The sequence below is a fragment of the Littorina saxatilis genome, linkage group LG1 (assembly GCF_037325665.1).
Source record: "Littorina saxatilis isolate snail1 linkage group LG1, US_GU_Lsax_2.0, whole genome shotgun sequence".
NCBI classification, from domain to species: domain Eukaryota; kingdom Metazoa; phylum Mollusca; class Gastropoda; order Littorinimorpha; family Littorinidae; genus Littorina; species Littorina saxatilis.
Window position 1 is genome coordinate 11,555,564 of NC_090245.1, and position 24,546 is coordinate 11,580,109.

At 41.5% G+C, this 24,546-nt stretch overlaps 3 protein-coding genes and 1 long non-coding RNA gene across 4 annotated transcripts in view; 1 reads left to right on the top strand and 3 right to left on the bottom strand.

Annotated features, from left to right (window-relative positions):
- LOC138962134 (uncharacterized) overlaps window positions 1–24,546 on the bottom strand; it is a 264,299-nt gene that overhangs the window by 38,295 nt on the left and 201,458 nt on the right. The window lies entirely within an intron of this gene.
- LOC138962098 (sodium- and chloride-dependent transporter XTRP3-like) overlaps window positions 1–24,546 on the bottom strand; it is a 130,910-nt gene that overhangs the window by 33,273 nt on the left and 73,091 nt on the right. The gene's annotated exons all lie outside the window — the stretch shown is intronic.
- Window positions 11–24,546, top strand: part of LOC138950237 (sodium-dependent neutral amino acid transporter B(0)AT1-like) — a 62,777-nt gene continuing 38,241 nt past the window's right edge. The window contains exons 1-3 of the mRNA XM_070321971.1: window positions 11–296; window positions 1,494–1,673; window positions 3,139–3,249. Coding sequence (XP_070178072.1) covers window positions 33–296; window positions 1,494–1,673; window positions 3,139–3,249 — 555 coding nt within the window. The 5' untranslated portion in view covers window positions 11–32. The remainder of the gene's footprint in view (window positions 297–1,493; window positions 1,674–3,138; window positions 3,250–24,546) is intronic.
- Window positions 15,309–22,629, bottom strand: LOC138962117 (uncharacterized). The gene is made up of 8 exons (XM_070333839.1): window positions 22,374–22,629; window positions 21,866–22,148; window positions 21,366–21,602; window positions 21,060–21,136; window positions 20,103–20,207; window positions 18,934–19,136; window positions 18,450–18,614; window positions 15,309–17,800 (listed from the first exon to the last, which is right to left on the bottom strand). The coding sequence occupies exons 2-8, from the start codon at window positions 22,059–22,061 to the stop codon at window positions 17,527–17,529; spliced, it is 1,257 nt and encodes a 418-aa protein (XP_070189940.1). The 5' UTR covers window positions 22,062–22,148; window positions 22,374–22,629; the 3' UTR covers window positions 15,309–17,526.

Consider the following 24,546-nt stretch of genomic DNA (forward strand, 5'->3'; position numbering starts at 1 on the left):
GTACAGGCGCCTTCCTGATTCCCTACCTCATCATGCTGTTCGTGGAGGGCATGCCCCTCCTCTACCTGGAGCTGGCCATCGGTCAGAAGATGAGGCTGGGCAGTCTGGGGGTGTGGAACAAGGTTCACCCTCTGATGGGCGGCGTGGGACTGGCCAGTGCCGTGACGTCATACATGGTGGCCATCTACTACAACGCCATCATCATGTGGTGCTTCTTCTACCTCTTCCACTCCTTCCAGTACCCGCTGCCCTGGGCAGAGTGCCCCACGGAGATTGTCGAGGGTAACATTACAAGGGTAAGTTGTTGAAAGGGGGATATCACACAGTATCTTCCACTCCTTCCAGTACCCGCTGCCCTGGGTAGAGTGCCCCACGGAGATTGTCGAGGGTAACATTACAACGGTAAGTTGTTGAAAGGGTGATATCACACAGTATCTTCCACTCCTTCCAGTACCCGCTGCCCTGGGTAGAGTGCCCCACGGAGATTGTCGAGGGTAACATTACGAGGGTAAGTTGTTGACGGGGTGATATCACACAGTATCTTCCACTCCTTCCAGTATCGAGGGTAACATCACGAGGGTAAGTTGGTGAGAGGGTGATGTCAAGCAGTATCTTCCCCTCCTCCCAGTACCCGCTGCCCTGGGTAGAGTGCCCCACGGAGATTGTCGAGGGTAACATTACAAGGGTAAGTTGTTGACGGGGTGATATCACACAGTATCTTCCACTCCTTCCAGTATCGAGGGTAACATTACGAGGGTAAGTTGTTGACAGGGTGATATCAAGCAGTATAAAGCCTATTGATTTAATAAGTTACAGTTCACATAGCTGGGCCAAGAATATTGTGGAGCATAATGTTACGAGGGTAAGAAAGGCTTACTTGCATGGTTTCATTGGTTTGACTGGGTGAGTTCTCAGGATATGAGATAAAGAAGTGTGGTTACCGACAAGTAAAAATAATAATTTTGTGAATAATATTATCTGACAAAATTTAATGTCGTCGAGAGAGCGGGTGGTCGTCATTCTTGTTGTTGTGCGTTTGTTATTTCTAAGTGTTTTCGTCATTTTGCTTCGTGTTTGAATTAGCTAAAAGACCCCGTTCTAGTGCAAGACCTTGTCAAATTCAACGCGCAATCTAAAGTCACTTTTTTAAAGTACTAGGATGATGAGGTACCCTCAGTATGACAGCTTCCTTTACACCGACGTCATCAACTCGAACGAGATTATTTTATCCTTATTATATCATATATTATCGGCACTGTTTAAGACGATGATAAAAATGAATAGAGTAAGTCATCAATAACATATCCTTGGCATTCGATTTTATTAATCCAAAAAATGAGGGCAACATGAGTTTTTTTTTTGCCCATTATCTGCAAATTTGCTCTAAAAAATATGCAACCCCCCCCCCCCCCCCCAAAAAAAAAAAGAAGAAAAGAAAAAAGGACTCACATTTACAGTTTCATACACAATTCAGAGAAGACGTTTTGTTTCAGATAGTACCCGAGTGTGACGTGGCGGGTCCTACGTCATACTTCTGGTACCGCGTGGCGCTTGATGCGTCACCAGGCCTGGACCAACCAGACGGCATCAAGTGGAAGATGATGCTCTGTCTTCTCTTCTCCTGGTTCGTTGTCTACCTCTGTATATGCAAAGGAATCAAGTCGTCTGGAAAGGTCAGTGCTTATAGCGATACAGGGATCAAGCAACACAACTTGTAATACACTGGTCACAATAACCAGATTTCCCCCGAAAACGAAGTTAGACTACCTAAAATGGCGGGAGGGGGATGGCTGTATAATTATATGCAAATCAGGAGTGCACGAGGAAGTTCCAGCCCAGTAACGCAGAAAACGAAGAAGAAGAAACTGTTACCAGCACAGAGCTTCTTTGCCGACCACTGTGACAGCGATGCATACCCCCCGCGGGTTAGGGGGAGTCCCATATTGGTTGGGACGAGAAAGAATTTACCCGATGCTACCCAGCATGTCGTAAGAGGCGACTAACGGTTCTGTTTCTCCTTTTACCCTTGTTAAGTGTTTCTTGTATAGAATATAGTCAATGTTTGTAAAGATTTTAGTCAAGCAGTATGTAAGAAATGTTAAGTCCTTTGTACTGAAAACTTGCATTCTCCCAGTAAGGTCATATATTGTACTACGTTGCAAGCCCCTGGAACAATTTTTTGATTAGTGCTTTTGTGAACAAGAAACAATTAACAAGTGGCTCTATCCCATCTCCCCCCTTTCCCCTATCCCATCTCCCCCCTTTCCCCGTCGCGATATAACCTTGAATGGTTGAAAACGACGTTAAACACCAAATAAAGAAAAAGCGATGCATAGCATACACAACGCATTGTTCTACCGAGTGCAGGAAGCACAACAATCACCTTTGGGGGCAAAGCCATGTCAAACGGGGTTGATATCTTAGAGCTTATTTAATAATCCTATAAAAACTGCCATGGGTACGCATAGGTTCCCAAGAGCATACAATGTGACAACAGAAGCCAGACCCCATCACAAACAGAACTCTCGCCGGCAGACAACTCTGCAGAGTCGGTTGTGAAGGGAGTCTACTGCGTCACCCTGTCACATTATGTTTGCGAGAAAAAACGGTCAAAGGAAACAAACGGTAGCGCTGACCCGCTGACTGTTTTCCGTTATTTTCAGATATCACAAAGTAAAATAGCGGGACATTTCCTGTTAACGACATCCCTGTGAATGCAATACATGTCTAAAGTAATATATAGGTGGAGAGTTTTGACAAAGGTCTAACTCACCACACACAAAAAAACACGAACAAATCAAACAATAGCAAACATAACAGAGAAGATGAACATAAAATGATTGGTGATATTTATTTTGTAAAGGATTTGTTTTGTTTTCTGATCGCCAACAATGTTGGGCTATCATGCTCGACCGATTTGATTAATTAAGTAATTTTTGAGTTGGTTGTTCACACATGATAGCCAGGGTGAAAACCCCAATACTAAATTCGTTCTATTAATAGTACTAAATGTGTTCTCTTTGTCTCACTTTAAAATAAATAATATTATGACAGAGTCGTTGTTGGTGAAGGCGTTAAGGTCCCAGCACTCATCAAGCATGAACACAACTTGCTGTATGATTGATGCTTTATGTGCAGGTCGTATACTTCACAGCAACATTCCCTTACGTCGTTCTCACCATCTTCTTCATCCGGGGCCTGACGCTACGTGGCGCCACTGCTGGTCTCATGCACATGTTGACACCAAAGGTGAGACTGAAGAGAGAAATTTGGTGGTATTGTTTTGTTTGTCTTAGTCCGTTTGTCTGTTCGTCTGGCTGGCTGTGTCTTTTTGTTCGTCTGTCTGTTCACGTGGCACAACAGTTGGCCTGTCTGTCTGCGCGTGTGTGTGTGTGTGTGTGTGTGTGTGTGTGTGTGTGTGTGTGTGTGTGTGTGTGCGTGTGTGCGTGTGTGTGTGTGTATGTGTGTGTGTGTGTGTGTGTGTGTGTGTGTGTTTGTTGTTGGTGTTGCAAGTGTGGACTTACGGCCACTACGTATCCATCAAGCTCAGTGTTTGTCTTCTTTAACAATGTCACATTAAATGTGTGAATTGTTTCACGAGCCATCATTCTGCTGTTCTCGATATCCTATTTGTCAGTTGCCCGTTTTTCCGTCACTATTTGCTGCGATACTCCCCACGCCGCCGTGGACAGTTATGGCGAAATAAAATGGCTGGTTGAACGATAACACCATGGTAATGCGTCCCCCAATCTATGCTTTACAGCGACCATCAGTATAAATCACTATATAGCAGAAAGAAAAAATTCGATTAGATCAACCGCAAATAATGTTTAGACTGTCACATTATTCCAATGACTATGCGTACAATCAAACAAGTAGCGTAAGGCGAAATTACTACATTCAGTCAAGCTGTCGAACTTACGGAATGAAACTGAACGCACTGCATGTTTACACCAAGACAATACAGCTTCGTCAATCCCCGCGAGAAAGAAATCGCTCACCGTTCACGTGCAAAACGCAGTGAAATTGACTAGCCAGAATAGCGCAGTAGCGTATTGCGCTTAGCCGGAAAGCGCGCTTTTCTGTATTCTTTTAATTTTCTGCGCTTGTTTTGAATAAAACATATCATATCTATATGTTTTGGGAATCAGAAAATAATCAAAAATAAGATACAATTATTTTTGGATCGATTTCTTAAATTTTAATCGTAGTACAAATTAATCTATTTTCGTTAATTGTGATCACATTTTTAGAGTAAACATGACATATGTATATATTTGTAGATTCAGAATTTTATGAAGAATACGATGCAATCAATTTTAAATCTGTTTGCGAAAATTCGATTTTAATGACAACTTCAATGAGCAAACTCATTAATTAGTTTTTAAGCCTCCAAGCTGAAATGAAATACCCAAGTCCAGGCTTTGTCGAAGATTACAAAACCAAAATGTAAACAAAATTGGTTGGAAAATGAGAGCGTGACAGTGCCGCCTCAACTTTCACAAAAAGCCGGATACTACGTCATCAATGACATTTATCAATGAAAAAACCCCGTGTGGGGATATCATACTCAGGAACTCTCATGTAAAATGTCATGAAGATCGGTCTGGTAGTTATCTCTGAATCTCTGTACACACACACACACACACACACACACACACACACACACACACACACACACACACACACACACACACACACACACACACACACACACACACACACACACACACACACACACACACACATACATACACACACACACCACATCCTCATCTCGATTCCCCCTCTATGTTAAAACATTTAGTCAGAACTTGACTAAATGTAAAAAGACAAATACAATCAACACGGGAAAAAAGAGACAGAAATACAGACAGAAAAACCTACAAACAGATTTTCTCCACACATAATTGGCGTCGTTGACACAGCACAACACTGCTTGTGCTTGAGAAAACTGTGTGTGTTTATCTAGCAACACACCAAACCTCACACTGCCATTGTTGCCGAGAGAAAACATTGCACGAATACACCAGAAATTGGAAACAGAGTGGAATGCCCTGTGTAGCATGGTATCAATTTGCTGAATGCATTACGCGGCAGTCTGGCCGAATACTTGTGATTGGGTGGTTTCGTGCACTTGCGGAAAACTCTTGGCACATTGGGGCCGCTCTTTTCAACCCTGAGAAATCCTGAAAAAAATCAGTTATGTAAATGTAAAGAGTCTTAGACTCGGAGCGGGGGGATGGGGGGGGGGGGGGGGGAGGTATGTAGTATCATACAGACAGTCTAAAATACCAGGTGTCATAAAAGGGGGAAGTCTATCTGAAATCGGGTGTCTTAAAAAATGGATTTCACTGTTCAGATCTCATGTGTTCGTGCTAGGCATTTTTAATTTTTTTTTTTTTAAACCGGTAGCTCTTTACAAGTGTGCGAATGCTCGCTTTCACGAAATCCGATCACCCTGACATGCCAACCGCGTACCGGTCAAATCAACGTGTAGGCTATATAATATAGTTAAATAAACAATGAACTATAAACTATAAACCATATAGAATAAACACGTCCAACAAAATATCGACAGGTTGAGGATTTCAGTTCCAGTATTTCAAGTTCAGATTTTTAGTGGTAAAATACATTTCCGGTAAATACTTTCCCTGATACTAACTTGGCAAATGTGCTATCTACGTGATCGTTTTTCCATTGGACTTCGCCCTCTCCAAATCTGAAATGTAAAATCTAGCATATGCGTGAATTGTAAGTAAACAGGCAACAGAAAGACAGAGGAGGGAGAGGGATAAAGGGAGGGAGAGAAAGAGAGAGAGAAAGAAAGAGAGAGAGGGAGAGAGAGAGAGAGAGAGACAGAGAGAGAGAGAGAGAGAGAGAGAGAGAGAGAGAGAGAGAGAGAGAGAGAGAAGGAGAAGTAACTGTAAAAAAAAGAAAAGAATGTCCAGTATAAAAACCAATGTCCATTTTGCGTGTAACTAAAAATACATATTGTATTACAAATTCCAAACAAACATGCAGACGGAAGAGAAAGAAAGTTATCAAGAAAGAGAGAGAGAGAGCAAGTGAAAGGTTTACAGTAGGCGACATCACAATAAAAACCCTTCCGAAATAGTACCCGCTGATGGGACACACACAAAAAAGAAATCTGATCTCCTAAAAAAAAAAATTAAAAAAAATAAAAAATAAAAAAGATAGAAAAAAAAGAGAAGAGAAAAGAAAAGAAGAGAGAAGAGAGAAAAAAAATAAATAAATACAAAGAAAAAAAGTAAACAGGCAACATTACTGTTGACGTGAGTGTTGAGTGATACGGACAATTTAACTTGATTCAGGCCAGTTCCTTGACCGGAAGGGTCGTTCAGGGCAGAGGGATAGACGGAATGATGACAATAAAAGAAATGACACACACTTAGCATGTATAGAAGATTTTGCAGATGTTGGATATCGGGTTTTGTTGTTGTATGAAAACACACGTGATAGACCATGGTGCTGTGATTGGATTGCGCAAGAAAGCCGACAAGCATTCCGCGTTCGTGAATTATTTGAGAATTAACGAGAAAAAGAGAATCAGCAGACATCTCATTACCTACTCCCCAGACAACAATAGCTGCATAAAAATCACAAACATACTCAAACAAGACAGACAACAGAACATGCAAACATGTACTACAAACATCTTTGGGCGTCGGCGAAGAACAAGGGGCACCTATGCAAACGCTCACTCTGTGTGTGTGTGTGTGTGTGTGTGTGTGTGTGTGTGTGTGTGTGTGCGCGTGCGTACGTGCGTGCGTGCGCGTGTGTGTGTGTCTCTCTACTCTCTCTCTCTCTCTCTCTCTCTCTCTCTCTCTCTCTCTTGAAAAAAAAGGTTCTATCACCATCAACATCATCTCTCCCTTTCTCCCGGGGGGCTAATGCTGAAGTCATTCATTACCGAGATCATAAGTAAAACAACATGTTTACAAAATTCCATTCACATTTAAACAACACTGACCACGAAACATCCAAACATGGACTACATACACGAAGCAGAATCTTTTTGGTGTCAGCGACAAGCTAGAAAGAATACTCATACAAACGGTGTGTGTCTCTCTCTCTCTCTGTCTCTGTCTCTCTCGCTCTCATTCGTTTGTCTGTGTGTCTGTGATTCTCTCTCTATCTCTCTCTCTCTAACTCTCTAACTCTCTCTCTCTCTCTCTCTCTCTCTCTCTATCTCTCTCTCAAGTGAAAGAAAGTCCCATTACCATCATATCCCTCTTTCTCACGGGACACCACGCGCATTGGATCAACCAAGTAATGAAATGCTTAGTGTGGCTGTTCTTTGTCAAAGGTCTGTTGTTCTCTCTCTCGCTCTCTCTCTCTCTCTCTCTCTCTCTCTCTCTCTTAAATTCTTGCAAAATCAAGTACAATCACCAAGATATTTGTGTTCCTGTCTCGCTTTCAACCTCTCTCTCTCTCTCTCTCTCTCGCTCTATTTCCCCTCCTCTTGCTCGCGCGTGAATTAAAGTCCCATCATCAACATCATCACCCTCTCTCTCTCTCTCTCTCTCTCTCTCTCTCTCTCTCTCTCTCTCTCTGTCTCTCTCCCCCCCCCCCCCCCTCTCTCTCTCTCTCTCTCTCTCTCTCTCTCTCTCTCTCCCGGGATAACACTCATTAGAACAACCCAGTATAACACAAATCTTATTGTCGCTGTGCGCCATCAACGGCCAGTTTTTATTCCTTCCTTCCCGCAATCTTACGCAAAACACGGCCATTCATACTCGTTATTAAATGACTCAACGGTTCTGTGGGAATCAGCTGTGTCCCGGGCCTATCTCACGAAGAAGAGCACTCCAGGGAACACTCACCCCTCACCAGATGGTGTCGTCCGCCGTTCCCATGATAACAGATTTGAATATGTCCCATCATGCCTGGAACATAATGATACCACTTCCGTACACGAACAACAGCGCAGTAGGGTCAGCTGTGAAAATCTGAGTGTTATTGGTACTTCTGTGCGGAAGGTTACGATGAAAAAAGAGCTGACTTGTCCAAATCTGCTGCGAAGTAAATAGCGTGTTATATTATCGGATGTCAGTGTGACATTAGCAGATAATATTAGTGTGATATCAGCAGTCGGCATGTTACAGTGAAGATCGAAAGAAAGTCATCAATGAATGAGTGAATATTTAACTTGAAAAAGACTATTTAAAATGCCAAACAAATGATGCTGGCATTAAACCCTTTTTATATTTAGTCAAGTTTTGACTAAATATTTTAACATCGAGGGGGAATCGAAACGAGGGTCGTGGTGTATGTGCGTGTGTGTGTGTGTGTGTGTGTCTGTGTGTGTGTGTGTGTGTGTGTGTGTGTGTAGAGCGATTCAGACTAAACTACTGGACCGATCTTTATGAAATTTGACATGAGAGTTCCTGGGTATGAAATCCCCGAACGTTTTTTTCATTTTTTTGATAAATGTCTTTGATGACGTCATATCCGGCTTTTCGTGAAAGTTGAGGCGGCACTGTCACGCCCTCATTTTTCAACCAAATTGGTTGAAATTTTGGTCAAGTAATCTTCGACGAAGCCCGGACTTCGGTATTGCATTTCAGCTTGGTGGCTTAAAAATTAATTAATGACTTTGGTCATTAAAAATCTGAAAATTGTAAAAAAAAAATAAAAATTTATAAAACGATCCAAATTTACGTTTATCTTATTCTCCATTATTTGCTGATTCCAAAAACATATAAATATGTTATATTCGGATTAAAAACAAGCTCTGAAAATTAAATATATATAAAAATTATTATCAAATTTTTTTTTCGAAATCAATTTAAAAACACTTTCATCTTATTCCTTGTCGGTTCCTGATTCCAAAAACATATACATATGATATGTTTGGATTAAAAACACGCTTAGAAAGTTAAAACGAAGAGAGGTACAGAAAAGCGTGCTATCCTTCTCAGCGCAAGTACTACCCCGCTCTTCTTGTCAATGTCACTGCCTTTGCCGTGCGCGGTGGACTGACGATGCTACGGCCTTGCTGCGTTGCATTGCGTTCAGTTTCATTCTGTGAGTTCGACAGCTACTTGACTAAATATTGTATTTTCGCCTTACGCGACTTGTTTTTATATTTAGTCAAGTTTTGATTTCTTCTGTGGATATTCAATTATTTATTGCTATCAACACTAGTCAAGCGATATATTTTGTACTCTATTGTACTCTTGTTTGTCTGTAGAAATCCAACGACAAACTGGCACGGTTGGCCTAGTGGTAAGGCATACCTAAGACTTTAAAATTGGCAATCTAGTGGCTGCTCCGCCTGGCGTCTGGCATTATGGGGTTTATAGTGCTAGAACTGGTTGGTCCGGTGTCAGAATAATGTGACTGGGTGAGACATGAAGCCTGTGCTGCGACTTCTATCTTGTGTGTGGCGCACGTTAAATGTCAAAGCAGCATCGCCCTGATATGGCCCTTCGTGGTCGGCTGGGCGTTAAACAAACAAGCAAAAAAATCCAACGACAAAATAACTCCAACGTCCAAATCGTTTGGTACCTGTAATGTCAGTGGCGCGTTTATTTGCCGTATTTTCCAATTTCAAGGGTCGATAGTATCAAATTCTATACGAAAACCAAACTCTATGAGACTATTTTAATATTTAAACAAGAGTTTATTGAATTTTTTTTTTACAATGCTAACAATAATGTTTTTGTGTGAAAAGGAGCACAACAAGTGAAACACTTGCATGCATGCTTCTTTGAACACAATATCTATTTCTATGCAACCATAAGTGGAGCAGACAGTTTTTCAAAAGGGCAACAATCCTGAAGTGACGGAAAGATCCAAAAAGTTTGATGCCTAGAATTCTATTACCCTCATTATTTTGGTATCTACTTCTCGTTGCCACAAGTCTGATAACACCAAAAAGTCTTTCTTTAATGAGGTCAATCGAACTTGAGTGATGGTCCTTCAGCACGGGGCTAGAGGCAGGGAAAAGTGCCGGCTTAGTGCGCGTGGGGCAAGAATGGCGTTGGAATTGGGAGAGGTGTTCAAGCACAACTAGGTGACAATGGTGGCACGAGTCCAGATGGTGGGCCGAATTGGAGCGAACAGCCTTCACCGCGGGGCAAGAGGCAGGGACATGTTCTGTTTTGGTATTGTGAGGCAAGAATGGCGTTAGAATTGGGAGTCAATGGTGGCACGAGTCGAGATCGACGATGGTGACCCGAATCGTTTATACGTTTATACGGGAAGGACTTTACTAAGAGCTATTGAAGTGGAGTGATCATTCTTCAGCGCGAGACAAGAAGCAGGGAAAAGTGCTGAGTGATCATTCTTCAGCGCGAGGCAAAAGTGCTGGCTTGGTACGTGTGAGGCAAGAATGGCGTTGGGATTGGGAAGGGGGAAGTACAACTAGGTGACAATGGTGGCACGAGGCCAGATCTACGATAGTGAGCCAAGGACTGTTTCTTTAATAGGAGCAATCGAACTGGAGTGATCATTCTTCAGCGCGAGGCAAAAGTGATGGCTTGGTACGTGTGAGGCAAGAATGGCGTTGGAATTGGGAAGGGGGAAGCACAACTAGGTGACAATGGTGACACGAGACCAGCTCTACGATAGTGAGCCGAATCGTTAACACAGAAAGGACTGTGTCTTTAATAAAGTGAGGCAAGAATTGGCGTTAGAATTGGCAAAGGGGAAGCACAACTAGGTGAAAATGGTGACACGAGTCCAGATTTTCGACAGTGAGCCGAATCGTTAACACGAGGAGGACTTTGCCTTTGATAAAAGCAATCGAACTGGAGCGATCATCCTTCAGCGCGAGACAAGAAGCATGGAAAAATGCTGTGAGGCAAGAATGGCGTTGAAATTGGGCAGGGGGTAGCACAACTAGGTGGCAATAGTGTCACGAGGCCAGATCTACGATGGTGAGCCGAATCATTCACACTGGAAGGACTCTGTCTTTAATAAGAGCAATCGAACATGAGCAGTCATCATATCCTTCAGCGCGAGGTAAAACTGAGGCAGGGAAAAGTGCTGTGAGGCAAGAATGTCATGGGAATTGGGAAAGAGGAAGCACAACTAGACGACAATGGTGTCACGAGTCCACAGAAAGGACTGTGTCTTTAATAGGAGCAAACGAACTGGAGCGAAAAATGCTGGCTTGGTGCGAGCCAAGAATGGCGCTGGAAAGGGGAAGCACAACTAGGACCAAGATCGAGTGACAATGACCGAATGAGGACTCAGCTGTTGACACCACGCCTACGTGACAAACTGTCCAACCCTGCTTGCCACTTCATTTTTGCCTCCTCTTCCTTATTTTCCTTCTCTTCCTCCTCCTCCTTCTCCGTCTTCATCATCATCTTCTTCTTCTTTTTCTTCTTCTTGGTGTGACTCAGTTTCTCTGTGAAGCGGATGTCCGTCGTACTTGTATGATGCAGAGCTGGAAACACACAGTCGTACTGCCTTAAAACATGTTATTGCCTGTTTTGAAACACAACATATCGTTTTAAACACAGGTTTTTTGTTTGTGTTTTTGTTTTACATGTACAGTGTATAAAACAAGAAATTCCTCCGAGGTAGGAAAAACACCCCCGTTGGTCAAAGGGAAATAACCATTCTCACTGCCACCAACTGAGAAGGTTATTTCCCTTTGACCATTAATATGTGCCTCTATAAGTCCTTGTAGAATCTTAATCCACCAATAACTCCCTAACCGTGTGTTTGACTGGTCCCAATTTTTGTAAGGACCGTCTCAGGAATATATATAACATGTTCACCAAGTTTGGTGACGATCGGTCCGTTCATTCTTGAGATCTATATGCGAACACAAACACACACACAAACAAACAAACAAACAAACACATCGACCGAATCCTATACACACCCCTATACCGGGGGTGTAAAGATAAAGGTTTATCTGAGATTCATTCGACAAAAATCAAACAGGCTTCGTGGAGTATGTACTAGTCTTGTCTTTTTTATTTATTTTCTTATTTTATTTATTTATTTAGTTAGTTAGTTATATGGGAGATTTCTATAGCGCTTGACGTTCTCTAAGCGCTTTACATATTAATTTCTGCTGTGTGAGATGGAATGTTTTACACAATATATCACGCATTCACATCGGCCAGTAAATCTCAAGCCATTACGGCGAATATTTACTTTTCACGGCCTATTATTCCAAGTCACACGGGTATTTGGTGGACATTTTTTATCTATGCCTGTACAATTTTGCCAGGAAAGACCCTTTTGTCAATCGTGGGATCTTTAACGTGCACACCCCAATGTAGTGTACACGAAGGGACCTCTTGTCTTGTCTTTCCTTTCTGTTTATTTTTGTTTTGTTTCTATTTTGATTCTTCGTTTAGTTTGTGTGTTTCCTTTCGTTTTTTTCTTTCCAAAGTACATCAGAGACATACACAGCAAGTTCTCCAAGTTTTACCCCCCTCTCAAAGTTTTCTCCCCAATAAAAAAGAACCCAGTTCAAAATTAAAGTCGAGAAGATGAAATCCGGAAACAGAAAAAAGAAGCTGTCGAAATATTGATGGTTCCTGTTGTGTTGTCTTTTTATTCAGACGGGCGCAGTGGCGTGGTGGTAAGACGTCGGCCTCCTAATCGGAAGGTCGTGGGTTCGAATCAATACCAATCAATATCAATCGTGAGGTTCGAATCCCGGTCGCTGCCGCCTGGTGGGTTAAAAGTGGAGATTTTTCCAATCTCCCAGGTCAACTTATGTGCAGACCTGCTAGTGACTTAATCCCCTTCGTGTGTATACGCAAGCACAAGACCAAGTGCGCACGGAAAAGATCCTGTAATCCATGTCAGAGTTTAGTGGGTTATAGAAACACGAAAATACCCAGCATGCTCCCCCCGAAATATAGAGTGCTGTCCCTTCTGCGCCGAGCGACTGCATTTCAGGGCTCTCTCATATTTCGTACTGTGCGCCTTGAGTCGCCCTGTGGCGAGATACGTGCGCGATATAAATTCTCATATTATTATTATTTAACCAGAAATGTACTTCCAAAGAGATTCAGAATATGAAGATTACAAAATGCCACCCACTTGCGATGCTCTCCCTTTTCTATTCGTGACCTTGACCTTCGAGGACTGCACAGTTTGTCTTCAATTTACGACTGCCCTACGAGCTGTCTTCTTGGGTTGCACAATAATCATCCGATGTGGCCCTCGTCACATTTCCGGCGGCAAAAATCAATTCGAGGGGCTTAAAGCCCCAGTATGCCGAAAATGGTTTACAGAACGATTCAAATCTTCTCACGATAAAAACAGTTTTAGCCTGATGAAACACACTAGCTATAGCCTACAACTACCTCTAATGCCGCATTCAGAGCCAATGAATAACATTTAATGGCCATTTAGAACAAGTAAACCAGACAAGAAATCATTATGTTTATTTGTACTCTGTGACATCGGAAGATACCAGTTTGTTCTGTGCGCATGCTCTGTGCCGTTTCCGGCAAGACGCCAGCCTTTCAGTGTTGACAGTAACACGGTCTGTTTCTTTTGAGTCTTGTCATATTTTGGCTTCGACGAAACCGTGATCACGGAAGACGTCTAGTTTTGTTTTTGTTGTGGACGTGAACAACAATATGTCGGAGTCTACGGGCACAGAGGTGAGTGTGTATACTTTTGTTCTTTCATGCGGCAAAAATCTGCTCACAAGACTTGTGATACATGTCGATCATGATGATGTCCTGGATCAACCTCATTTATAAGCCAGACGTTTCTATACATCAAAATAATAAGATTGATTTCAAGTGCATACATATTTATATGTTTGGACGTTTTAAGTGAAGAGGGGGGGGGGGGGGGGGTGTAACGGTTACTCCGGATACCACTACACCACCCTTTTAGTTTCACTTTCGGTTCTGTGGTTACAGAAATATAGGTGGGCGTTAGATCGCATTTCTTCAGGTCTGAAAGCGAGTCATAGCTCATGTCCCAGTGGTTTTTTGTTTGAGATTTCGCCGAGGGGTAGGTCACTAGGTGTTCAGTATATTAAAATCATCCTCACTGTAAATTCGTTAGCAAGTCACTAACCACAGTTGGTTGGTTTGCTCTGCTGTTTTATAAATGTCATTGTGAACAGGATTTTCCCATCCGAAATTATTTTGTGTGTGTGTTCTGTGTGTGTGTTCTGTGTGTGTACACATGAAGTGTTAGTTTGAGTTCAGTAGTATTTGATAATTATATAATAAGAAATCAATTTCAGGTTGATGCGGATGTCTCTACAGCCAGTAGTGGCTCACCAACACGGGTGTACCCCCTCAGTGAGGTGTCGCTGTCAGGAACCCCTCCAGCGAGGGGAACACCTCCAACGAGAGGGAGGGGACGAACTATTCGGCACAGGGGGAGAAGAGGAGCGACACTAACAGTTACAACTACAAGAGAAGCAAGTGATGGTGGAAGAGGGAGACAACCTGATGGAAGTGGAAGACAAAGAGGTGGCAGAGGAAGGCAGAGAATTCGACGCGGTTCCAGGGGACAGTTGGCCGTTACAAGTGCGCTTACTGTCATTCGTGACAGACGTTCTAGAATGAGAGTGAGTGCAAACTTCTTTTGTTTCTTATGTGATTTGGAACATGGTGTTGTTTACTGAAGTGTTAGTGTTGTGTTACTTTTTTTCAGCCCGACCCATGGAGATTGTAAATATGATATGACATTTGTCTTCTCTCTTATTTACTGTTGCAGACAATGATTGAAACTGTTAGCGAGCAGCGTCTGCGAGAGCTGTTTGTGACCATGCTGGAGAAGTACCCCAGCTTGGTCTTCGACGTTCTGGAGCCAGCCCCGGACAGACCAGACCATGGTCACCCCCCACCTGCTGGAGAGGGAGTGCCTGACTGGTGCATCTGTGGCAAGTGCCGCATAATGCGAAAAACGATTGAAGAAGTATGTTGCCGTAAGGCAACATGCCTCACACTCTTGGCCGTAAGTCAGTTGTATGTTTGTGTTTGTAGCACTTTCCATACTATCCATTTGATGCAGGTACAGTGGAACCCACATTTTCAGACCTCACAAAGTCTAAGAAATTCAGATCTTAAAAAGGAGGGAGTCTTACTCTTAAAATTGTTGTAAATTTACAGAAGTTATGAAAACAATATCGGAGAAAACAGGGTCTTAAAATGGAGTGAGTCTCCAGTATACTCAAAATGTGACAAGCCTTCAGATAGATAATACTATGTTTTCTCTCAATCTAATTTTGGTTTCCTCTTTTTTCCCAAGCTTGAAATATACAATGCCCCCTGCATAAACATTCATCCAGAAACAGACACTTGTGAGGAAAAGGAAGGAGAAAACAAAAAAAGCAACTTTAAATGGTTTTAATATATTATATATGTGTTTAGAGAGCAAACACATGGAAATTCTAACAATCCTGTATGCAGAACATATAAAACACATACATAAACTCAATTTCTTTACTGAAAAAAGTTAAAACCATCAGTGAGATTACATACCACACATACTTTTCAATATGAAAAGAAGAAAGGAAAAGTATATGGCAGATGTGAAACCACGGTTTCTATGTACAACAACAAATGCATATTTCTTTCTATAACAGGATTTTGAGGTCCTTATTCTGGATGAAGCTGTCGTGAGCCTGGCCAGAAAGTATCGCCAGGACATGATACGGGCAGATGACGAGGCAGACGACAACAACAGAGCCAATAGGCATGCAGCATATCGCCAGTTTATATTGTGGGTCCATGGGAGGCTTGGTGCGGGACAGAGACGTGTTATACCATCGTGTTGCGTTTGGAAGATCAGGGATAAATTTCCAGATGCATGGGGCCAATACACCGGATTTAAACCAGACCGTTTTGGCGATTAAACATGGTTAAAGCCATCCAGTATTTATAACATGTCAAATGTGTCATCTTTTCCTTGTATCTGTCTGTGGCAGTGAACAGTACAAGGCCAAAAATGGGGGCTGAAGGGTATTTTTGAGAAGAAAAAAAAAGAAAACTTTTATCTTGAAATTATGGTTAAATTTGTCACATAATTGTGTACGTGTACTTGTAAATTTTTTTATTTGAGTCACCTAATCTAAAAATTACTTTTTTGTTGCAAACACTTCGTTTGTAATTTTTTTTAATGGTGCTCAAATCAAATGCTGTAAATACTTTCTTCAAAGTACAAAAAGTCAGATTTACAAAAAGTCTACAAGGCCAAGAAACCTGGGGTTAAAATTGCAGAAGATACTAGTGAGTAATTACTATGCCTTTCCAATGGACCGCTAATTGTTTAACGGGGACCAAAATTCTTCGTACCGTAAATATTTATGTCAAAAATCATCAAGATCTGTCTGCCCTACAGAACATCTTTTTTGAGCCGTCCTCTGCCAAACACAGTATCACACAGCTCTGTGCCGCACCCACAACAAATGAAATTGAATATTGATCAGCAACAACAACAAAATAAGAGAAAACTCAAATAGTATGGCATTATCAACGGATGCGAAACCGAAACGTGTTTGTTTTTCTGCATTTTGTGTTCAAGTGCAACTTATGAACACCCTGTTTTGCCCATTCAAAAGCTGCTTTGGCGCGCGCCGGCGGGCAAAACGGGCAAAAGAGCAATGATTGTGTATACAAGCTTGGAAAATACCCACAATATCTCTAACCAGCCATCACCTTCCCATTATTCCCTTGACAGAGCTAACCTATTACCCGGATACATTTTTGCTTCCACTTTCAAACGCGTTCCGTACGCCACAAAAACATGATACTTGGCGCTTGTTTTAGCCCGTTGTTTGTAGAGTTGGCATTATCTAAAAGAATTATAGAGCATGAAAGATGGAACAATTAATATTACAGAGAGCAAGATGATGTTGGCAAAATCATGTTGTCTCAAGAAACTACAAGTACAAACATTTTAGTTGGGGCAACGACAGTACTGGGTTATTTGGTGTACGAAATGACTGTTGGTCGTCCAACAAGTTGATTTAGAGATTGTTAGCGTTGTATTATATTCATTACGACATAAGTTTTTGTGGACTGATTTTTTGTTTCTAGCACTACCTAAAATCACTGTGGTATAGAAATTATACATGTTGATTACACTGATTATAATTATGTTCTGATCTTATGATGTCTTTTTGTTTAAATAAAAAAAACTAACCAAACACTCATTTTCTATTCGGCTGAATGCAAGAAAATCTGTTTTTTTTTGGTTTTTTTATGCTCTAATTATGGTACACGTTGTGGATTAAGTTATGGTGTCCATTCTGTAAGGGTTTTAACACCTTGGAATATATAGCCTAACAAAAATATCTGAGGTCAATTTTAAAGATCCTGAATCTAAGATTACACAGGCAAAATGACCTGGGATAAAGCCTTCCAAAAATGGGAAAGTCGGGTAAACAAAGAAGTAATGAGTGGATTGCAGCAGATATTTATTTTTCACCAAACACATGCTGTAAACAATTGGAAGAATACAAATTCTGTTTTGTTCTTTCAGCTCTGAGGTATTAATAATGTTTGGTCAGAACTTTCTAAAAACTGGTTAGCTAAGAGGGTTGCAAGTCTAGTTTGAAGAAAAAGCTGGTGTGCCAGAAAATCTGGACACCTGCTCAGCTGCCAGCTGAGCAGTTGGGGGCGGAGCCTGACCCATGATGGTTCGGGCAATGCGGCGGGGATCAGCATCCTCCAGGTCTCTGCTCCTCTTCATTCCGCGTCTGTCCTGCATGCGCTTGAGAAGAGCCTGGAGGGTCAGGTCTTTTAGGTAGCTGTAGTCTTTTTCCTCTTTCACAGGGAACACAGTCCACCGTCCACTTTTTTTATTGAAGCAACGGTGGTACCTACCAATAAAAAAAATGTGAGGATATATTGACCAAAGCAAGCCTTACACAACAATCACTTTACACGCTGGGTCAATATATTCGTGATTGTAACATATATTTTTTCTCAATAACAACGTTATGGCAACATACCTTTTTAGTTTTTTGTAACACAGTTCTCAGTCTTAGCAACCCCCCACTAAAGTCTCGTGTTAGTACTTTGAAGAACAAAAAAAGGAGTATAGAGAATTTGTATAAAAGATACTTTTGGTTTACTGCAGCTTTACTGCAGTTTACGTAATAGTTCTAACCCACGTTCCACACTATTGCTCACATAGTTGCCTACCCTGTGTGAAATGTACCTGGAAACATAATTGATGTGTCTTTTTTCTCTGACTGTTTTGAATAGTTTTCTCTTCATAATTTGATGTTTTATGTTATGAACAAATGTAATGTGATTGCAATTTCTATGATTTCTTTTCATGCAGAAAAAAGGGAATAAAAAGGGATACCATCAGCTTGTTTGTGTCTATTGATGTGGACAGTGTATGTTGGTATGTGTGCTGAAGTAACCAAGAACACAATAACCCGTAACAAGAAACAAACAATTGAAACAACATAAAAACAGCAAAATAATGACAAAACAACACCATTTTAATATATATCTTACTGGATTTGTCCATCTGGTTTTGTTTTCACACTCCTCCCCAAATGGAAGTTGTGGTCCAGAGCAGCAAGGACATTCCTGATCCTGTACACTGGAGGCGTGTAAGCATACCTCTTGGCACAATACATGAGTATGTGCTGGTGAAACACCTCCAGGTCAGCTGTGCTCCTGTGTTGTCATAATGCACAGATGTCAGATATCATGGGTCTAAGTTCATACTACTGCTATCAGTTTTGTTACCATACCAAACTGAACATGCTATGCTCACTTTATCTGTGTTCTGATGCTGTTTTTAATAACTTGATAGCCCAGGTTTTTTCTTTACACACGGACAAACCACATGTTAATGCAAATACTATCACCCTCTTCTCGATTCCCAGTCAATAGCCAAATTCTGGTTATCCAAAAATAGTCTACATGAAAAATATTTTGTCCAAACTAGACTAAATGTAATAAAAAGATCCCACCTTAAACGAAAACAACTCACCGGAAGTTCAAGTAGTGTTTCACTTTACTGAGAAGGCGAGGGTGCAGGAGAATGTTAGCCAGTTCCTTGATGGTATCGCTGTCCTCTCTGGCGTCCAGCCAAGGTTTGTTTCTGTCACTGTCAGACAGCTCACCATGCTGGCAGCATCCAAGGGCCCACTCATGGTCTCCTGTGATGTGGTGCAAAACACCGCAAAGGAGCTCCTGTACACGAGTTTAAAAAAAAAAAGATACATACTCAAACAACCTTGCTACTAGGACTTACATAATCGATAAACTGAAGGCTGAAATATGTGGTTTAGTTACATATTGACAACAACCCCCCTCAGTTTGTATCCAGAGCAATTAGTTTTTCTATGCCTTGTTACACGAACGGATTTCATATATCTTCCTTGTTTCCTTATCTGAAATTTACCCCCAAAAGTCAGCACATTTTATATGGCAATTATATAATTAAGTGCATGGGGTGACAGCTGTTTGTTGGCCATGGAGGTCAACTTTTTGAGTCACTTGAGAAAATGTGACTCTATGTAATCGGTCAGTGTTAGTCTGTCCGGCCGGCCGTCCGGCCGTCCGTAGACACCACCTTAACGTTGGACTTTTCTCGGAAACTATCAAAGCGATCGGGCTCATATTTTGTTTAGTCGTGACCTCCAATGACCTCTACACTTTAACGATGGTTTCGTTGACCTTTGACCTTTTTCAAGGTCACAGGTCAGCGTCAAAGGAAAAATTAGACATTTTATATCTTTGACAAAGTTCATCGGATGTGATTGAAACTTTGTAGGATTATTCTTTACATCAAAGTATTTACATCTGTAGCCTTTTACGAACGTTATCAGAAAAACAAGGGAGATAACTAGCCTTTTCTGTTCGGCAACACACAACTTAACGTTGGGCTTTTTTCGGAAACTATAAAAGTGACCGGGCTCAAATTTTATGTGAACGTGACTCCCAGTGACCTCTACACTTTGACGTCTGCTTTGGTGACCTTTGACCTTTTTCAAGGTCACAGGTATGCTTCAGGTATGCATTGTGTTGTGAATAGCAATTTCTTCCTGTCCATCTGATGCCTCATATAATATTCAGAACTGCGAAAGTGACTCGATCGAGCGTTTGCTCTTCTTGTTTAACATTTAAAGTACATGCATAGCATTAAAAAAAACATACCACAAACTGCCTGTGGTCTGTAGCTGTTCGGCAGGTGAACCAAAAATGATTCACGATGTCTTTCGTCCACTTCTGTAGAGCAGCATGTTTCCTTAGGCTTCCAAGCTAAAATACAGAAGCAAATTGTGCATTATGCATACAGCTACTTTACATACCTTTCCTAATCTATTCAATTTTACAACAATAACCATCTCAGTATTACTGCCCTTCCAATGCAAAATAAAGTTTACCAACATGGTGTCTTTTCCATATTGTTGGAAGATAGAACACTGAAGGTGAGATTATTGCATTTAACACTGTCATATAAGTTATAATAATGCTTCCATCTTGCTTGGTTTGATTTTTGGAATCTCTTTGTTATTACCCACTGGGTCATTTGTCTCAGGTAAAGCTGCTAAGGTCTTTGCAGTATATGGGAAGGTTGCACTTGCCTTCATTCAAGGAAATAATGATCATGAAACACCCTTTTGACCTCCCAATTTTAGACCTCCCCTGTTAAGACCTTACTTTTCCAGAATGTCTGTTCATAACCTCTGTAAATTCACCAACATTTTAACTTTAAGACACAATTTTCTCAGATTGTTGAAGGTCTTAAAAGGGGTCCCATTGTGTCTGTTACTTACTTCTATTCTAACAGAATAGGACATGAAACAGTTATAGACGCTTCTTTTATAAGTCTGATTTGGATCAAACATCGTATGACATAATCTAAATTCTCCTCAATTAGAACAGTTTTGACGCAGCATCACTCACTTATGTTGTCCGTCAGGTAAAACGTGAAAAGCTTTCATGAATAAACACTAAATTATCAGCTTATTACTTGCCATAAACAAAACGATTTAAATCAACCTTGTCACCCCCGTCGCGATATAACCTTGAATGGTTGAAAACGACGTTAAACACCAAATAAAGAAAGTAAAGTAAAGAAAGAAACCTTGTCACCATATGACAATATACCTTTGTTAGTTTCTTGCTCAGGTTCTTCGCAGCATGCCAGATGTCGTGCGAATGACTCAAAGCAGGATATGTGCCCTCTGAAATATAAGCAACAGTGTCGTTACTTTGTGTTTTAATTGTATAACAACACTTGGAACTGAACTAATTTAGTGCAAATGTAAGCTCACACAACAATGTATGTGTACTTTAAAAAATAAAAACCATTACTTGTCAAAAAAATGTTTTCTTCTGATAACAACCTGACAGATGTTAAAAAACCCAACAACAAAACTCTTTTTAAAGCTTTTGCCATTATTGCATACTCACTCATCACAGCTCCAATGCCTGTGTGTGCATCTGTGACCACCTCCTTCACATTGATGCCCTTCTGCAGGAGGTCACTCATTGCCCTGCGGAAGCCCTCTGTCTCCATTCGTGGCGACTTTCCGTCCGTCTCCCTCTTGTGGACAGTTTTGATGGTCAGGATGTTTTTGGTTTCACTGTCCATCAAAGTGTATGTGCAGTACTGGGCACAGTACCCAGGCGAGTCATTGCGGCCATCTCCTGCAAAAGACCAAGAAACTTACTTGCATGCAACTATTTTTCAAGGAGTGGTAACGGCCTGATCATCAATGCATTGCGGCTGGCTTGGACTTTCACTCTTTCAGACAGGATAAAAAAAATTGTCAAGGGAAGAAGGGTGGGTTTGGAATCACATTACATTTTCATGCGTGACAACACTGGCCATTATTCTTTCTGCCATTTTGCAAGAATGCAAGTAGCTTCCAAAGAAGAAAAATCACACACAGATCAAATCAATGAATTACCCAAAACAACTATCTCCTTGTTTCTAATTGAGTCCAGGACCCTGGTCTGGTGATCCTTCCAGAAATCATCGATCGTTGGAACAATGTAATGGCCCTGAATCTGGAAGAAGGACGTCCTTGAGAGCATCTTCAAGTTCAGGTGCTTCCCCAGCATTTCGATTTTGCCAAAATTGTTGCCCGATGTCACTATTGCCATTGCCAAACGGAAGTCCCCGCTGTGAAGGCGCCTGTTGAGAATGGGCTGGGAGCACCAGGTGTTGCTCACATGACCACTATCGCATACCTGTCAGAAAAAAACAGGATCGTAAGATTTTCATTGGAACCAGAGAGTTTGTTTTTTATGGACATGACCATGACTGTCACAAATAATGGCTAACTTAGTGCATTCCTTTGTATCCTTAATCAATCAAAATTCAGCTGTTCAGACGCTGATTCTCTTACTACTCAGTGCTGTCAACTAAAAAGGGTCTATTTATTGTGAATTATATATCTTGTGATCCAGTCTTACCCATTTGACTACAAAGCAGAGCCCACAAAACTGTGCTCAAGTGTGACTGGTTTGCCACACTTGTCACTGTCAGCTATGCAGGTGGTGATGGAGGTCAGGGCCAACTGCTTGACCTGCTCAACGGAGCAAAGGGCCATGGGAGAGCTTGCCACCTTTTCGCATTCCAGCTCATGTACCAGGTGGATTCCTCTCCCAATGAAGCCTTCCTCCTCTTCTTCTTCCTGAGGGTCCTCTTGCTTCAGTTCTCCAAAAAACATCCCTTCGAAGCTCACCTCTGTTGCCTCTTTCTGTACTTCCTCTGGGCTGAAATAAGTGAAAACAGTGTCACCAAAGCACATAAAGGGATGGCCATAAAAAAAAATGCATTCAAAAGTGTATACAGTGGAACCCCCCTTTTAAGACCCCCCCCCCCCCCCCCCCAATTTAGGACCCTGTTTTCTCAGCTTTCCTCTTCATAACCTCTGTAAATCTTCCCCCATTTTAAGACTCCATCCTTTTTAAGACCTGATTTTTTCAGATTTTTTGAGGTCTTAAAATGGGGATTCCACTGTATATGTGTGTCTCTGCACTGTAATGTGTTTTAGATTTATTCAAGCTACAACGTCAATGGTAGACAGCTGCTATGTTGAAGGCACTGTGCTGGACAGCTAGTCTTCACGGATTCGGCTGGCCTACTTCTGTATATCAATAACAATTAATCTATATTAAACCAGTCTGACAATCACAGCGCATGACGTGCAGGAAAAGTAGCGTGCGGTGCCAGTGAGACGTAACATCATGAGTCAACTTAGAAAAGAAGCGACTAAAATATTTAGCCATCTTTATTATCGATTTTGTATTTTTCGTCAAATTCACAACATCCTGCTGTTGCCCATGTTCTTTCAGATCAACACTGCTCGCGTATAACACTTTGAAATTGACCAGGACACTATAAAGTGGGACAATTTATAATGAATAGATATAGTCCGTCCGGGTGACCAGCAGAGGACGTTTTAAATCATTTTTAAAAAATCCAATAAACTTTTGCATAGTGTCTACAAATAAAAGTTGTTGAGGACGATTAGTACTATCTTGTCTGAAAAGGGTTAAGCACTAGAGTCAATAGTTTTTGTTGTACTCTGGTAACATTTTCAGCGATGTGACCAAAAGTGGGTAAATATTAACCCCGGATGAGCCTCAGTGACGCATAACGCTGACCTAAGCCAGCCAGGTGTGCCGCGTGAGCACGTTTTTCACACCAATTCTGTAACATTGCATTCCTCTGAGCGTAAAAGTTAAATCTAAAAAAAAAAATACAAACACGAGAGTTCAAATGAATATATTATTTATTTATTATTAAGAGCTTATATAGCGCGAACCACAATTAACTGTGCTCTCCGCGCTCTACATGCCGTTTGAAATGGAATTTTTTACAGATAGACAAACAGACATTTTTTACACACAATATATAACGTATTCACATCGACCAGCAAACTTCAAGCCTATTAGGCGAACATTCACCTTTCACGGCCTATTATTCCAAGTCAAACGGGTATTTGGTGGACATTTTTATCTATGCCTATACAATTTTCTCAGGAAAGACCCTTTTGTCAATCGTGGGATCTTTAACGTGCACACCCCAATGTAGTGTACACGAAGGGACCTCGGTTTTTCGTCTCATCCGAGTATTAGACTTTGAGGTAAAGCGTGGGGCTCTTTTGGGGTATACATGTGATAATTTTTCTTTCAATTTCGGACAATTTCACGTGTACAGGGCTTAAACCACAATAGATATTTGTTTGTTTGTTTGTTTGCTTAATGCCCAGCCGACCACGAAGGGCCATATCAGGGCGGTGCTGCTTTGACATTTAACGTGCGCCACACACAAGACAGAAGTCGCAGCACAGGCTTCATGTCTCACCCAGTCACATTATTCTGATACCGGACCAACCAGTCCTAGCACTAACCCCATAATGCCAGACGCCAGGCGGAGCAGCCACTAGATTGCCAATTTTAAAGTCTTAGGTATGACCCGGCCGGGGTTCGAACCCACGACCTCCCGATCACGGGGCGGACGCCTTACCACTAGGCCAACCGTGCCGGTTCCACCACAATAGATACAAACTAGTACTTTTCACACAAAATAGTACTACTTGCCTATAACAACTTTTGTTCTTAAATACATACCAAAATA